Source organism: Ovis aries, chromosome 14 (genome assembly GCF_016772045.2).
Source record: "Ovis aries strain OAR_USU_Benz2616 breed Rambouillet chromosome 14, ARS-UI_Ramb_v3.0, whole genome shotgun sequence".
Taxonomy (NCBI): Eukaryota; Metazoa; Chordata; class Mammalia; order Artiodactyla; family Bovidae; genus Ovis; species Ovis aries.
In genome coordinates, this window is record NC_056067.1 from 56,211,646 (window position 1) to 56,227,185 (window position 15,540).

General features: G+C 51.6%; 1 protein-coding gene across 6 annotated transcripts in view; it reads left to right on the forward strand.

The window, feature by feature from the left end:
- MYH14 (myosin heavy chain 14) overlaps nt 1-14,704 on the forward strand; it is an 89,296-nt gene extending 74,592 nt beyond the window's left edge. For all 6 annotated transcript variants that reach the window (XM_042230991.1, XM_042230992.1, XM_042230995.2 and 3 more), the window contains 10 exons: nt 2,762-2,974; nt 3,550-3,762; nt 4,887-5,048; nt 6,004-6,132; nt 6,690-6,778; nt 6,873-6,996; nt 9,802-10,010; nt 11,827-11,935; nt 13,587-13,759; nt 13,933-14,704. In XM_042230991.1, coding sequence (XP_042086925.1) covers nt 2,762-2,974; nt 3,550-3,762; nt 4,887-5,048; nt 6,004-6,132; nt 6,690-6,778; nt 6,873-6,996; nt 9,802-10,010; nt 11,827-11,935; nt 13,587-13,759; nt 13,933-14,092 — 1,581 coding nt within the window. In that variant the 3' untranslated portion in view covers nt 14,093-14,704. The remainder of the gene's footprint in view (nt 1-2,761; nt 2,975-3,549; nt 3,763-4,886; nt 5,049-6,003; nt 6,133-6,689; nt 6,779-6,872; nt 6,997-9,801; nt 10,011-11,826; nt 11,936-13,586; nt 13,760-13,932) is intronic.
- Nucleotides 14,705-15,540: the final 836 nt, after the last annotated feature.

Here is a 15,540-nt window from a genome sequence, read left to right on the forward strand (position 1 = left end):
GAATAAAATTCTCAGAACCCCAGAGCGTTAAGATCAGGCAACCCTGAGGTTCACATCCCAGTTGGGGCCCTTTCTGGCTGTGTGGCTTAGGTAAATTGCACAATCTCTCTGCCTCATTTTCTTCATCTGGAAAATGGGAGAGTCCTTATTTTTGCCTTTATTGTTGAAAGGAATTTTCACTGGCTGTTGAATTTCAGGTTTTATTCTTTCCACACTGGGAAGAGATCATTCCATGTTCTGGGGCCTCCACTGTTTCATATTTAAAGTTAACGATCATCTAAGTCATGGTTTCCCTGTAGGTAATGTGATGTGGTTTTCTAGCTGGTTCGGACTGTTTTCTCTTTATCTTTGCTTTTTAGCAGTTTGACTATGATATCCAGCTGTGGGGTTTTGTGTTTATTCTACTTCAGTTTGCCAAGCTTCCAACAGCTTTGGGTTAGTGTTCTTGATCAGATGTGGAAATCTTCAGCCATTATTGTTTCAAATATTTTTCTGCCCCATTTTCTCTTTCTTCCCTTCTCTTCTCAAACTCCAAATACATGTATGTTCGATTGCTTAATACTATTTCATAGATCATTGAAAAAAATTTTAAATAATTAATTTGTGTTATATATATATATAGAGAGAGAGATAGTTAAGCAGGAGATGGCAAGAGTGAACATTGACATCATAGGAATCAGTGAGCTAAAATGGACAGGAATGGGTGAATTTAATTCAGATGACCATTATATCTACTATTGTGGGCAAGAATCCCTTAGAAGAAATGGAGTAGCCCTCATAGTCAACAAAAGAGTCTGAAATGCAGTACTTGAATGTGACCTTAAAAATGACCCAATGGTCTCAGTTCATTTCCAAGGCAAACCATTCAACATCATAGTAATCCAAGTCTATGCCCCAACTACTGGATGCCAAAGAAGCTGAAGTTGACCAGTTCTATAAAGACCTATAAGGCCTTCTAGAACTAACAGAAAAAAAAAAAAAAAATGTCCTTTTCATCATAGGGGATTGGGATGCAAAAGTAGGAAGTTAAGAGATATGTGGAGTAACAGGCAAGTTTGTCCTTGGAGTACAAAATGAAGCAGGACAAAGGCTAACAGAGTTTTGCCAAGAGAACAAACTGGTCATAGCAAACAGCCTCTTCCAACAACACAAGAGCTGACTCATCGGAAAAGACCCAGATGCTGAGAAAGATTGAGGGCAGGAGGAGAAGGGGACGACAGAGGATGAGATGGTTGGATGGCATCACCAACTCAATGGATATGAGTTTGAGCAAACTCCAGGAGATGGTGAAGGACGGGGAAGCCTGGCACGCTGCAGTCCATGGGGTCACAAAGAGTCGACACAACTTAGCCACTCAACAGCAACAAATATACATATAAATATATATATATATTTGCATGTCTTGTTTTATTGTTCATCAATTGCTATGTCATAAAAAAACAGTGAAGGTTTGAAGTACATTTTAAGTTTTTATGTATTTTTTTTCCTACTATGACTACAAGAGGAAGAAAGAAAACCCTTTCCTCTTTTGGGTATAGAAAGTGAGGGGCTGATCAGTTTGATCCATTTAAGGTTTTCCTTTTTTTGGCTCAAAATTTCCTTTCATTTAATTTTTTTTTAAACTTGAAGTGTAGTTTATTTACAGTGCTGCCTTAGTTTCAGTTGTACAGCAAAGTGACTCATATATTTATATACGATACATATATTCTTTTTCAGATTCTTTTACTTATAAGTTACTAGAAGATATTGAGTAGAGTTTCCTGTGCTTTACAGCAGGTCCTTGTTAATTATCTGTTTTATATATAGTACTGTGTATCTGTTAATCCCAGATCCCAAATCTATCCATCCCCCCTTTCCCCTTTGGTAACCACAAGTTTGTTAGTTTGTTTTCTGTATCTGTGAGTCTGTTTCTGTTTTGTAAATAAATGCATTTAATTACATCATTTTTTAAAAGATTCCACCTAGAAGTGATATCATATGATGTTTGTCTTTCTCTGCTTGGTTTATTTCACTTACTATGATAATCTCTAGGTCCATCCATGTTGCTGCAAATGCCATTATTTCATTCTTTTTCGTGGCTGAATGATATTCCGTTGTGTATATAGGCCACGTCTTCTTTATCCGTTCCTTCATCCGTGGACATTTAGGTTGCTTCCATGTCTTGGCTGTTGTAAACAGTGCTGCAGTGAACACTGGGGTGTATGTATCTTTTCGAATTAAAGTTTTCTATGCCCAGGAGTGGGATTGCTGCATTATATGGTAACTCTAGGACCTCCCAGGTGGTACAAGTGCTAAAGAACCTGCCTGCCAAAGCAGGAGACACTGAAGACTCGGGTTCCATCCCAGGGCCAGGAAGATTCCCTGGAGCAGGGCATGGCAACCCACTCCAGTATTCTCGCCTGGAGAATCCCATGGACAGAGGAGCCTGGCGGGCTACGGTCCATGGGGTCCCAGAGTCCGACAGGCTGAAGCAACTGAGCACTGTGGCTCATGGTAACTCTGTTTTTAGTTTTTAAAGGTACCTCCTCGCTATTCTGCAGAGCGGCTGCAACAGTTTACATTCCCATCACCAGAGTGATCCACTGAAGCGCCAGCTGGTCTGGGACCCAGTGGAAACTTTGAGCCCTCTGCCTCCCTCTTGTGTCTTTGCCTCTGTCTGTCTGTCTGTCTCTCCGTCCTCGGGCCCCTGTCTCTTCTCATCCCCTTGTACACTCCTTTTAGCTAACCTGTCTCCCCCACCCCATCTCCCTCACCCTGGAAGCTCCTGGCGGAGGAGAAGGCGGCGGTCCTGCGGGCGGTGGAGGAGCGAGAGCGGGCGGAGGCCGAGGGCCGCGAACGCGAGGCCCGGACGCTGTCCCTGACCCGGGCCCTGGAGGAGGAGCAGGAGGCGCGCGAGGAGCTCGAGCGGCAGAACCGCGCGCTGCGGGCCGAGCTGGAGGCGTTGCTGAGCAGCAAGGACGACGTCGGCAAGAGCGTGAGCGTCCCCGGGTCCCCGGGTCCCCGGGACACACAGACATACACACACACACACACACGTGGGCGACCACGCGCCCCACCCCCACCCCGTGACGCTGGGGCACACAAGCACACGTGTGTGCTCTCCCACACGGAGGGCGAAGGGAACCGGCTTTGGAGAGTCCCCGTGTTCACGCACACACTCGGGAAGTGAGGAAAGCCAGGCATCAACAGGCAACGGTTCATGGGCCGAGCACACGGGGAGACTCTTCCAGCAAACGTGTGCACACACTGAGCACGCAAGCTTCTTAGAAAACACCCATGTGCAGGTGCGTGTTCATGAAATGTGAGCGGACTCTCCCATCAAACACACTGGCTCACGTGTGCACACTGAGCACGAGAGCCGCTCACGGTGTGTGTAGGTGACTCCGGACAAGAAGGAGCTAGGATGGACATGTCCCCTCGCTGCCTCCCCCTCGTCTGTCAGAGCTCCCCTCCCCTCTAGCCTAGCATAGATCTCCGGGCCTGACCTCCCGCCACCTCGGTGGTCCAGGTGCCCACGGCTCACTCTCATTCTGCCCGCCACCCTCCCAGGTGCATGAGCTGGAGCGAGCCCGCCGGGTGGCCGAACAGGCAGCGAGCGACCTGCGTATGCAGGTGACGGAGCTGGAGGACGAGCTGACGGCAGCCGAGGATGCCAAGCTGCGCCTGGAGGTGACCATGCAGGCCCTCAAGGCGCAACACGAGCGGGACCTGCAGGGCCGCGACGAGGCGGGCGAGGAGAGGCGGCGGCAGCTGGCCAAGCAGGTATGGGCAGGGCGCCGCCCAGCTCGGCGTGCCCGGAAGTCTCACCCATCCGCCTGCCACTCTGGGTTTCTACCCAAGTCCCACCTGCTAGCCAGCCATCCTCCTGTTCCCCAGCCCACCATGACCCAAGAACCCACACGCACAAGGACCCATTCGGACACCCTCTGTCCACTAACTGGTCCACCCAACCACCATCCCGTCTACTGAGCCAGCTGCCCAGCCACCCGTACACAGCCTCCCTACCAGCCAAGACTTCTAAACAACCAACTCTGCATCCGACTTCTCCATCCACCCAATACCCGCTCCAATCAACCTCCTCTCTCCAGCCCAACCGCCCCAGTATCTACCCACCTCCTCTGCGCCCTCAACCAACCCGTATACCCATTTACCTGCTCATTGACCAGCTTGTCTTCACCCCACTTCATCCGTGACCTTCCTTCCTTTTTCATTTATTTCTTCACCTGCTTCCTCATTCACTCCATATTTCTCTCTGCACATTCATTCATCCATTCTTCATTCAGTGAAGGAATTTCCTATGGTCTGCAGCGGGCAAGGCTTTTCACTCGGTGATGTGTGCTGAGCGTGGGAGGGGCGGGTCAGCCCTGAGTATCAGGAAGAGCCCTCTGGGGCCATGTGGGCAGCAGACTGGAGCAGGGGAGACTGGAGTTAGGAAGCCCAGAGCAAGTGATGAAGAGATGATCCAAGGCCAGGCTGGGGAGCAGTATCTGACCATTTCTTTTTAAATCTCCCTTGGCCCCACTGATCCAGCCATGGGTTCATGCACGATTTTGTCCTGAGGTTACCAAGGAGCCAGCCACAGGAAGGCCATGAGCAGTGTCAGCTGTGATTGTAGAAGGACCTTTCTAGAGCCTTCAGGAATGGGCTAGAGAGTAGTGATGGGAGCAAAGAGGAGGCTGGGGCAAGAGGGAGGGATAAGGCCTGAGCCAGGGCTGTGGGGTTGGAGAGGATGGTTGGGTTTGTGGCAGAGAGAGGCAAGGGGCAGGAGGAGTGGGGCTGGAGACCTGGGCAGGGGCTGGAGGATAGACCTCTATGCTACTGGCATGTAGGGGGAGCCTGGGCCTCCTGTCCCCTGAGCCCGCCCCTCCCGACCTCGCCTCTCCCAGTTGAGGGACGCAGAGGTGGAGCGCGATGAGGAACGCAAGCAGCGTGCTCTGGCCATGGCCGCCCGCAAGAAGCTGGAGGCCGAGCTGGAGGAGTTGAAGTCTCAGACCACGGCGGCCGGGCAAGGCAAGGAGGAGGCGGTGAAGCAGCTTCGCAAGATGCAGGTAAGGGGTGGGGCTTAAGCCGCGGAAAGGGGAGGCCCCAAACCTCGTTCCGGCTCCCAAACCAGCTCCGACCCCGCCCTCTTGATCCCAGGAGAAGCACCCACGTTAGGCAACAGCTCTATCCATGCCCCAAAGGCTCATTTGGTTCTTTTTATATTTTTTAGTTCCTTTACTTAAATTGCTTAGTCTTTGGGACTTCCTTGCGGCCCAGTGATGAAAACCCTGCGCCTCCACTGTAGAAGGCACAGGATTGATCCCTGGTCAGGGAACTAAAATCCCACATGCCGCTGGATGGGGACATAAATAAATAGTTGCCAGGTAGCAAAGTGGCCGAAAGTGTAAACGCCAGGGTCAGGCAGCCTGGATTCAGGTCGTGACTGTGCCACTTACCACCCTCAGTGCGTTGCTGAACCTCTCTGTGCCTCAGTTTCTCCATCTGTAAACTGGATAGGAAAATAGTCCCCACCAACTGGAGTTGTGAGGCTTAAGGTTTTCAGTATGTGTACAGAATAGAGACTGGCCCAAGGTAAGTGATCGGTGTTTTCCAGCACTTTTTTCTGACCAAGCTGCTTGACTTGAGGATCTTAGTTCCCCCACCAGGGATGAACCTGCGCCCCCTGCAGTGGAAACTTGGGAGTCTTAACTGCTGAACCGCCATGGAAGTGCCTCCCAACTCTATTATTACTCCAGAGTCCACATATTATCCCCACTTTACGCTTGCTTTAATTTTGATATGCTTTAAAAAAAAAAAAAAAAAAGAAGTGAGGCCCAGAGACGAGGGGAGAGCTGGCCCATGGTCACACAGCCAGCGGCTGGGAGCGGGGTGCAGAAGCCCAAGTCCTCAGGACTCTGCTTGCTCACGGGGAGCCCCCACAGGGCTGACTGCGAGGGTAGCAGGGCTGGGGGCATTCCCTGTGACCTGGCTGGGCCCACTCACTCGCTTCGTTCCGCCCAGGCCCAGATGAAGGAGCTGTGGCGGGAGGTGGAGGAGACGCGCAGTTCTCGAGAGGAGATCTTTGCCCAGAACCGGGAGAGTGAGAAGCGCCTCAAGGGGCTAGAGGCGGAAGTGCTGCGGCTGCAGGAGGTGATGCCGGGGTGGGCGGGGCTCAGGAGGGTGGGGTCGCTGGTGGGCGGGGCCAGGGACCCGAACCGGAAAGCCACAAGGTCGGTGTGCGGATGGGCTAGAGTAGAGAGACTGGAGGCAGGGAGGCTGGACAGGGACGATGAAGCCTGAGCCGGGACGCAGAAGAGGGAACAGAGAGCGTAAAGGAGCAGGATGGACAGGGCTTTGGGTGGTAAGGCGGCAGAGGAGGGGAGGAGAGGGGGTCTGGCCCGATGACTGAGGGAAACTGGAGGAGGAACTGGTCTGAAAAGAGATGCTGGGCTCAGTGAGGAGGCCATGAGGGTGAGGGATCCGGGCAGGCGGGCAGCAAGAAGTGGACATGGATCAGGGGCTGCGGAGATGGATTTAGGAGACATCTGCCTATAGACTGAAGCTCATTCCAAGGTTATCCAGGGGCAGCGTGTCCAAGTGCAGTGAAAAAAAGATCAAGAGACTTGAGGCGTGAGGGGTAGGGAGGCCAGTGCTCAGCCAGCCTCCCATCGCCGCAGCTGACCACCTGCCTATTTTGCTCATTGCAGGAACTGGCCGCTTCTGACCGTGCCCGTCGGCAGGCCCAGCAGGAGAGGGATGAGATGGCAGATGAGGTGGCCAACGGCAGCCTTAGCAAGTGAGTGGCCCATGGTAATATGGGGCAGGGCGCCCTCTTCTGGCCATACTGCCCTCTCAACCTCCTGTGACCTTGCCCTGCCTGTTCTCCCTAGAGCTGCCATTCTGGATGAGAAACGTCAGCTGGAGGGGCGCCTGGGGCAAATGGAAGAGGAGCTGGAGGAGGAGCAAAGCAATGCAGAGCTGCTCAATGACCGCTACCGAAAGCTGCTCCTGCAGGTGAGCACAGCTGGATCACCCCCTGCCAGCCTGAGGCCGCACTGACCTGGGACCATAACACCTTCAATCCTCTTTTTCAATCCACATAGGAAAAGGGAATATTTGAGTTGGGTTTTGAAGGTTGAATAGGAGTTCTCTAGGTGGGGGAGGAATAGATGCATTCATTCTGTTGTGCTTCTGAGGCTTCTTGAAGGCTGGATCCAGGGAGCATGATGCTGGTAATATAGGTTTCATTCCAAGGCCTCTTCTCCTGGCTTGTAAGTGGTGACTTATAGGTGGCCATCATCTCATCCTGCAGTCACTGGGCTCGACTTTCTGTGCATGTGGGGGGAGCAAGAGAGAGCAAGCTATCTGATATCTCCTTATAAGGGCACTAATGCCATCATGGGGGCCCCACCCTTTTATCCTCATCTAGTCCTAATTACGTCCCAAAGGCCCCATTTCCAGATACACACTGGGGGTTAGGACTTCATATGAATTTGTGGGGCAACAAACATTCAGTCCATAATACACCAGTTCCCCAGGAAGCTAGCCTGGTGATCTCAAACTCATTTAGAAGCCAACCTGGAAAGGGTCCCAACTGGCCCCAAATGGAGCAGCTTGAGCTTCAACCACGGTCATAATTACAACTGATTTAAATCCATCAAATCTGTTTAAACCCTCAAGTACACAATGACATTTAAAAAAATACTAATTAGTCACTGTATTAGCTGCCTGAGGCTGCTGCAACCAATTGCCACAAACTGGGTGGCTTAGAAAGACAGTAACTTGTTCTCTCACAGTTCTGGAGATCAGAGGTCCAAAATCAAGGTGTCGTCAGGTTCGTCCTTTCTGAGGGAACATCTCTTCCAGGCCTGTCTCCTGGTTGCTTGTCAGCAACCCATGCCTCATAGATCCATCAGCCTGGTCTCTGCCTCTGCCTCATATGACCTTCCCTGTATCTTCTCTGTGTGTCTGTGTCTCCTTCCCTTCTTGCAAAGACACCAGTCGTATTGGATTTAGTGCGAGGCTGTTTAGTTGCTAAGTCACATCTGACTGTGCGACACCATGGACTTGAGCCCACCAGCCTCCTCTGTCCATGGGATTCTCCAGGCAAGAATACTGGAGTGGGTTGCCATTTCCATCTCCAGGGGATCTTCCTGACCCAGGGTTCAAACCTGCATCTCCTGCATTGGCAAGTGGGTTCTTTACCACTGAGCGACGAGGGAAGCCCATTGGATTTAGGGCCCATTCCAATCCAGCATGGGCTTCCCAGGTGGCCCAGTGGTAAAGAACCCACTTGCCAATGCAGGAGACGCAGTAAACTCCTGGTGGGCTATAGTCCATGGGGTCACAAAGAGTTGGACACAACTGAGCGACTAACACACTTTAGAAAGGATGGAGGAGGAAACTGTAGATTAAAACAGACTTAAAAATCATGTACAAGAAAATTTTAATGGGCAGCATTCAACTGTAGAATCTAGAGATGCATCTTTGAATAATAAAACTCAAAAGGAAAAAAAAAAAAAAGCAAGGAAGTGATCACCCTAGGAGTCAGGAGGGGGCAATTCCCTGGTGGTCCAGTGGTTAAAACTCTGCACTCCCAATGCAGGAGGCTCGGATCGAACCCCTGGTTGGGGAAATAAGATCCCACAAGCTGCACAGCACATCCAAATAAAGAAAAATGTCAGGATGGCATGTTGTTTGGGGTGAAAGGAAGAGGCTGTTAGTAGAATGGATGCATGAAGTTCTATTTTCTGACCTGGGCAGGGGTGACAATGATGTTTGCTTTTTATTAACCTATACTGGAGTGGGTTGTCATTCCCTTGCCCAAGGCATCTTCCCAACCCAGGGATCAAACCTAGGCTTTCTTCATTGCAGGCAGATTCTTTACCATCTGAGCCACTAGGGAAGCCCAACCTATTAAACCATATAGTTGATCTGTTTTTTGCTTTTTCTGTCTCACGGTTTTATTTTCCAATAAGAGGTTAAAAAAAATAGCATATGCTAATCACCAAGTCTGTCTCTTCCTGTGAGGGTGAAATGAAGTAAAGTATGAATCAGACTGCATCTGACTCATTTCCGTGTCCCCAGCATAGGATCTCACTTGGAGTACGAGATGAATAAATAAACAGGCACTATTATTAGGGGGTGTGGTTACACATTAGCAATATAGTAGCTCCTGTTAATTGAGCCTGCATTTCTCAAAACGATCCTGCATATCATTCTATCAAAACCACCTGAGTGCTTGTTGAAAATGTGGATTCATGGACCTTATTCCAGACTTGCTGAATGAGAATCTCTGGAGGGTGGGATCCTGTGGTCCATTTTTTTTTTCTTTTTTTCCCACAAGCTCTCTGGATGAGCCTGGTGCAAACAAAAATGTGATAACGCTTGGAATAGACTCATTCACAGTCAAAGATAGAATTGACAGCATTTAAACAAGCCTGTGATAGTCATCTCGACTCGTTTATTTATTGGGCTGAGTTGTACAGCATGTGGAACCTCAGTTACCCAATCAGGGATCGAACCGGACCCCCTGCATTAGAAGCTCAGAGTCCTAACCACTGGACCACCACTCTCCTCTTGTGGTCTTATTAAAATAGCAAAAACCTATCCAAAAGATTAAAACCCAGAGCTGGCACTGCTGTTGGCTGATAAGCCAATCAAGGAAAAGTACATTTATTGAGTGTTTATTATGTGCCAGGCTCTGTGCTAGGCACTTAGCAAGCATCAACTCACTTAGTTATGGGAGGTTCTGGCATTTACCTCCCGCCTTCCCTCTGAGACTCCACCGTGACAGTCCTGCCTTCTCCACTGCTACAGGTAGAATCACTGACCACAGAACTGTCAGCTGAGCGCAGTTTCTCAGCTAAGGCAGAGAGTGGGCGGCAGCAGCTGGAGCGGCAGGTCCAGGAGCTCCGGGAACGCCTGGGTGAGGAAGACGCTGGGGCCCGAGCTCGCCAGAAGATGATCATCGCTGCCCTTGAGTCCAAGTTGGCCCAGGCTGAGGAGCAGCTGGAGCAGGAGAGCAGGTAAGTGGGAAGGGAGGGCATAGCTGGAGGGCAACCCTCACATTCTGAGCAATGAGACAAAGGGGAGCTGTGTTAACAAGCACCTGGTTTAGAAACATCCAAAAGGCATCATAATATTAATGGTTGATGGTTTCCTGTATCATTTAGGATGCTCTGTGCTGCAAGTAACTGCATTCCCACTATATAATGTAAACAGTAACTTAGCAGTTAGCTATAGCTGCATAACATGTGTTAGTCACTCAGTCGTGTCCAGCTCTTTGTGGCCCCATGAACTGTAGTCCATCAGGCTGCTCTGCCCATGGAATTCTCCAAGCAAGAATACTGCAGTGGGCTGCCATTTCCTTCTCTAGGGGATCTTCCTGACCCAGGGATCGAACCCTGGTCTCCTGTGTTGCAGGCAGATTCTCTACCATCTGAGCCACAAAGGAAGCCCCATATGCAGGGAAGCTGCCTAACAAACCACCTTAAAATTTCAGTGACTTAAAACAGCAATCATTTATTATTGTTCATGAGTCTTTGGAATGGCTGGTAGGTTCTGCTGATCTGGGTTTGGTGAGCCTCCCTCATGCATCTTTGCTCAGCTGAAAGTCAGCTAGATGGATTTGCTGATCTTGGCTGGGCTTTCACATGTCTACAGCCTTGCCTGGGACAATTTGGCTAACTTGTCTCTGCTCTAGGCTGACCCAGGCTTGTTCATATGACAGAGTGAAGGTTCCAAGAGAGAAAGTTTCTTAGGGCCTAGACTTGGAACTGGTACAATGTCGCTTCTGCCATATCCTGTCAAGCAAGCCACGTGGCCAGCTCAGACATGAGAATATCCAGTCATGGTTGCCAGGCACCACCCATTGCTAGGGGTCCCATCACCTGGACTTCACCCTAGTATGATGGTCCATGTAGGAGAGAATGGATGAGCATCAGGATAGGGAAGTTCAGGAGACAGGAGGTAAGGATGGTGCCGGGTGTCTGACCTGCAGATCTAGGTGGATCATGGGAAACTGGGAGGAGGAGCAGGTTTGGGAGAAGGCATTGAACCCAGTGCAGGGTGTACAGGGTCTAGTGGGCAGCCGAGGCTGGGGGTTGAACCAGGCTCAGGAGACAGATTTAGTGGATACCAGGCTGTTGATGGTTGTAGAAACCTGGGGCACAGCTGAGTGTGTCCAAAGAAAAGTGTGTGAGTGAGAAAGGAAGACAGCAGAGATGGTTAAGGATGGAGTTTGGGGCTCCCAGAGTGTTCTACAAACACGAAGAGCTTGAAAAGGAAATTGAGAGAAGAGAGGGAGAAAGAAAATTCCCAGGCCAGGCAGAAGGGAGGTCAGGTGGGAGATGATAAGTCCTGAACCCTTGGGGGCTGGGGCTGTGAGGCTAAGGAGGGGGAAGGGCAGAGTCCAGGGGGTAGTGAGACAAGGTTTGGGTACTGACAGGCGGGGGGTGGGGCAAAGGAGAGAAAATGGGTGAGGATGGTGCCTGGCGGTCTGATTTGGAGACTTGCGGTCAGTGGATCAGTTCCCTAAGAGGAGGAAGACTGGGAGCAGGGTGGAGGATACAGAACATAAGAGACCTAGTGGGATGTGGAAAACTGGTGTAGTCATGGAGACACTTTTAGGAACATCAAGCATCTTAGCTGAAGTTAAGGATTAGGTGCCCTGGTGGTAGCCTGGTACAACCAGGCCTCAGTAGACTGTGGGAGCCAGTTGCAGGTGGGTGGGAAGGTGGGCAGAGGCCACTCCGAGAACAGGCAGCTGCTGGACAAGGCTTGGCAGGGGTAGAATCCCAGGTGAGCAACTCTTTTGATTCTCCCCTTCGTGCCTCTCCTCAGGGAGCGCATCCTCTCTGGCAAGCTGGTGCGGAGGGCTGAGAAGAGGCTTAAAGAGGTGGTGCTCCAGGTGGAGGAGGAGCGGAGGGTGGCTGACCAGCTCCGGGACCAGGTGAGCAGCTGACGTCATGGAGAAGCAGTGGGGGTGGGGACCACTGACTGAGAAGTAGCACGCGACATCTCTAGAGGTAGTGAGCTCCCATCACAAGAGGTAGTGTGTGGGTGCTGGACTAAAGCCGAGTGCAGATAACGTCCTGGGCCTTGGTGCATCAGTGGAGAGCCTGAATCAGTGACTTTGTGATCTGTGAATTCTGGACTCTAGGAAAAGCCCTGGTGGGGAGCTGAGACAGCTAATGAGAGGGAAGAAGTTAAATCCTACCCGGAGGCTAGGCCACAGCTTAAATAAAGTGGTGTTTATTGAGAGCTTTCTTTAGCCAGTGCTAAAGACATAACATGTAGTAACACTTAAGCCTAATCAGAACTCATGAGGTAGGTACTATTATTTTCCCTCTTATTCGTGTCAGAAAACTGAAGTCACTTGCTCACAATTATTTATTTAGTAACAGATGGAGCCAGAGTTCAACCTTCAGCACTTTGGCTGCATATCTGTGCCCTTAATTATTTATTGATCGGTGAATGTGTCCCACACACTGTGCTCCTTACTTAAACAAGCAGACAGCAAGCATGCTTGCATTCTCTCATCAGCTCCATTTCACAGGTGAGAAAATGGAAACTTTAGAAGGGGGTATAACCCAAAGTCACACAATTAATAAAGACAGTCTGGATCAGATCCTCCTAGACCCTCTTGCCAGCCTCCACCCCAGGCTCAAATGCGACTGACTCTGTTTGCTGTGCCCTTAAAAGCTCAGCTGTGTTTTATTCGCCAATTATTTCACAAAACAATTGTTGAGCACCTGCTCAACCTGCGTGCCAGGCACTGTGCAAAGCATTGGAGATATGGCTGTGAACGACGTAGAGACTGTCCCTGGCCCTCGTGACGTTCACATTTTCAGCACAGGAAGAGGAAGACACCACCGTAAACCTATAAACGGGCAAAGATAATTACAGATTGTGAAAGGGGTTATGAAGAAAAAAGAGAATAAAGAGAGAGGGGGATACAGAGGACTGGAGAATCCTCCCTAGATTGGGAGGGAGGTGGTCCGGAAGACCTTTCTGAGGAAGTGACATTTGAATTGATACTGAAGGGTGAGAAAGAGCCAGGAAGAGGGAATAGCAGGTGCAAGGACCCTGGGCTATGGAAATCAGCTCAGTGAGTCCCAAGCAAAGAAGCAGAGCAGAATAAATTGAGAGAAGAATGGGGTTGGGGGCGTTGAGTGATACCTGAGGTTAGAGAAGTTGGCGGGAGGCAGATTATGTGTGTCCTCTCCTTGGAGAGAGAGATGGCAGGGTCTGGGGGAGGGTCTCACTACAGATGGCCTGATCCGTGTGTTTATGGGAAGACGACCAGGCAAGGGCCTGGAACGCCAGGCGGAGGTGCTGGCACTGAAGAACCATGGGAGGACCTTGAGCAGGGCAGAGGCAGGGTCAGATCCGAGCATGGAGAGACCCCTCTGCGGCCGAGTGGTGGGTGGTCTCGCGTTTGAGCCTGACCTGGAGGCTGGTGAGAGGATCTAGGAGAGCAGAACAAAAGTATGAACAGAAGGCAGGGCGTGTGACAGGATAGAGGAGGGATGGAGATGTGGGGAGCTCTGGGTGAGAGCCGCACCCAGAGACATGACCTGACTCCCCGGCTCCCGCAAAAGCTGGAGAAGGGCAACCTTCGAGTGAAGCAGCTGAAGCGGCAGCTGGAGGAGGCTGAGGAGGAGGCTTCCCGGGCCCAGGCGGTCCGCAGGAGACTGCAGCACGAGCTGGAGGATGTCACAGAGGCCTCCGAGTCCATGAACCGGGAGCTGAACACGCTCAGGAACCGGCTCAGGTAAGGCCACCCGGTGCACGCGCAACCTCTCTGCATGAACCCCCAGCTCCCCCGTCTTCGCTCTGTGCCTCCCTCCCCATTTTATTCTATTTCTCCGTATCCTCCCGCCTTTCACTTTTCTCTCTCCCCTCCTCCGGTAACTGCCTCCTGGTCTCTCCTCCTTTCCCCCCCAGGCGCGGACCCCTCACCTTCACCACCCGCACCGTGCGCCAGGTCTTCCGGCTGGAGGAGGGCGTGGCGTCCGACGAGGAGGCGGCGGCGGAAGAGGCGGAGCCGGGGTCCGGGCCGCCGCCCCCGGAGCCCGAAGGGTCCGCTGCGGCCCCACCGCAGTGACCCTACCCTGCCCCCAGCCGCCGGGCCCTCCCTCCTTGGCCCACCCCCGCCAGGTGCCTGTCCTGAGAACCGCCCTGTGGCTTCTTGCATTTCGGAAGTACAGGCTTCCGGCATGACAGCACTTATCCAGCCCACTCCGGGGGTCCCGGGAGACTTTCCCGTGAACCCCTAAACAGAGGAGTGGGCAAGCAGGGATCGCGGACTGGGGCGATCTCACTTGGGAGAAATTCGGGTATGGGCGGCAAGCTGGGTTCCCATCCAGTTCCAAATCCTTCCTTCGGTTATGAATGATCTTTGTTGGGAAGGGAGTTTGGCTCTCCACGCCCCTTCCCCCTCCCCCCCCTCCCTCTTTCCCTCTCCCTGTCTCTCCACTTAGCCACCGACCCCAGAACTTATGAGCAACAGCACCCTGAGCTCCAGGCGGCCCTCAGCCTTTGACCTTTGCAGAAGGGCAGAATAAGGGGACCTCACACATCCCCCCTACCCTCAGGTTCCCTCCCGTTGCTCTTGCGTGATCACAGTTCAGCTGGAGTTTCCCATGGGGGCTTGAGGAGGCCCCATACCCTCCCAGCCTTCAAACTGTTGCAGAAATAAACTCCAACCCCGACTGGACCCTGAGGGCTATGTGTGTTCCTCCAGGGGTAGGGAGACAGGACGGGCAAGGGGCGGTGATGCGTTGGGGGGCAGTCGGTTGGTTGTAATTCAGCAGGTCGGTGTCGGGGACCTCCTCATCCGGCCTCCCTCCGAGGTATCCCCTCCATTATACAGATGGGAAAACTGAGGCTGAGCTGCAGGGTCCCTGGCTTTCACGCCTCTCAGTCAGCGAGTGGTAGGAGGGGGAGCTGCACTCTAGCTGACTCTCAAATCTTTGCAAAGCCACGACAGTAGTGACTGTTGAGCTGTTTGTTGAATGCTATTTACTGAGCTGTGCTAAATGTGGGACATTAGTCTCAACCCCTAGATGTAGAGATTTCATTGTTTTCCAGTGTCTAGAACACTGCCTGGTATAGTTAACCTTTTTATATTTGCTGAATGACTAGATCACCCCCTCCTTTTTATATTGGTTGAATGAATAGAGCACCCCCTCTACTTTCTGAGTGGTGGAAACAAGCTCAGAGAGGTTAAGAGACTTGCCCAAGGACAAACAGCTACTAAGAAATAGAACCCAGTCTGGCTTCAGAGTGGGTAACCCCTGAGCCCACACTGGGAACCCAGGTCCATCCCTTTTCTGGAGACTAGAAACCTTCATCTATGAGCTCACATGACCTGGGTCATATGACTTTCCAATTAGGACTGTCAGCTCAATTCAGTTGCTCAGTCGTATCAGACTGTTTGCAACCCCATGGACTGCAGCATGCCAGGCCTCCCTGTCCATCACCAACTCCCGCAATTTACTCAAACTCCTGTCCATTGAGTCCGGGATGCCGTCCAACCATCTCATGGATCCC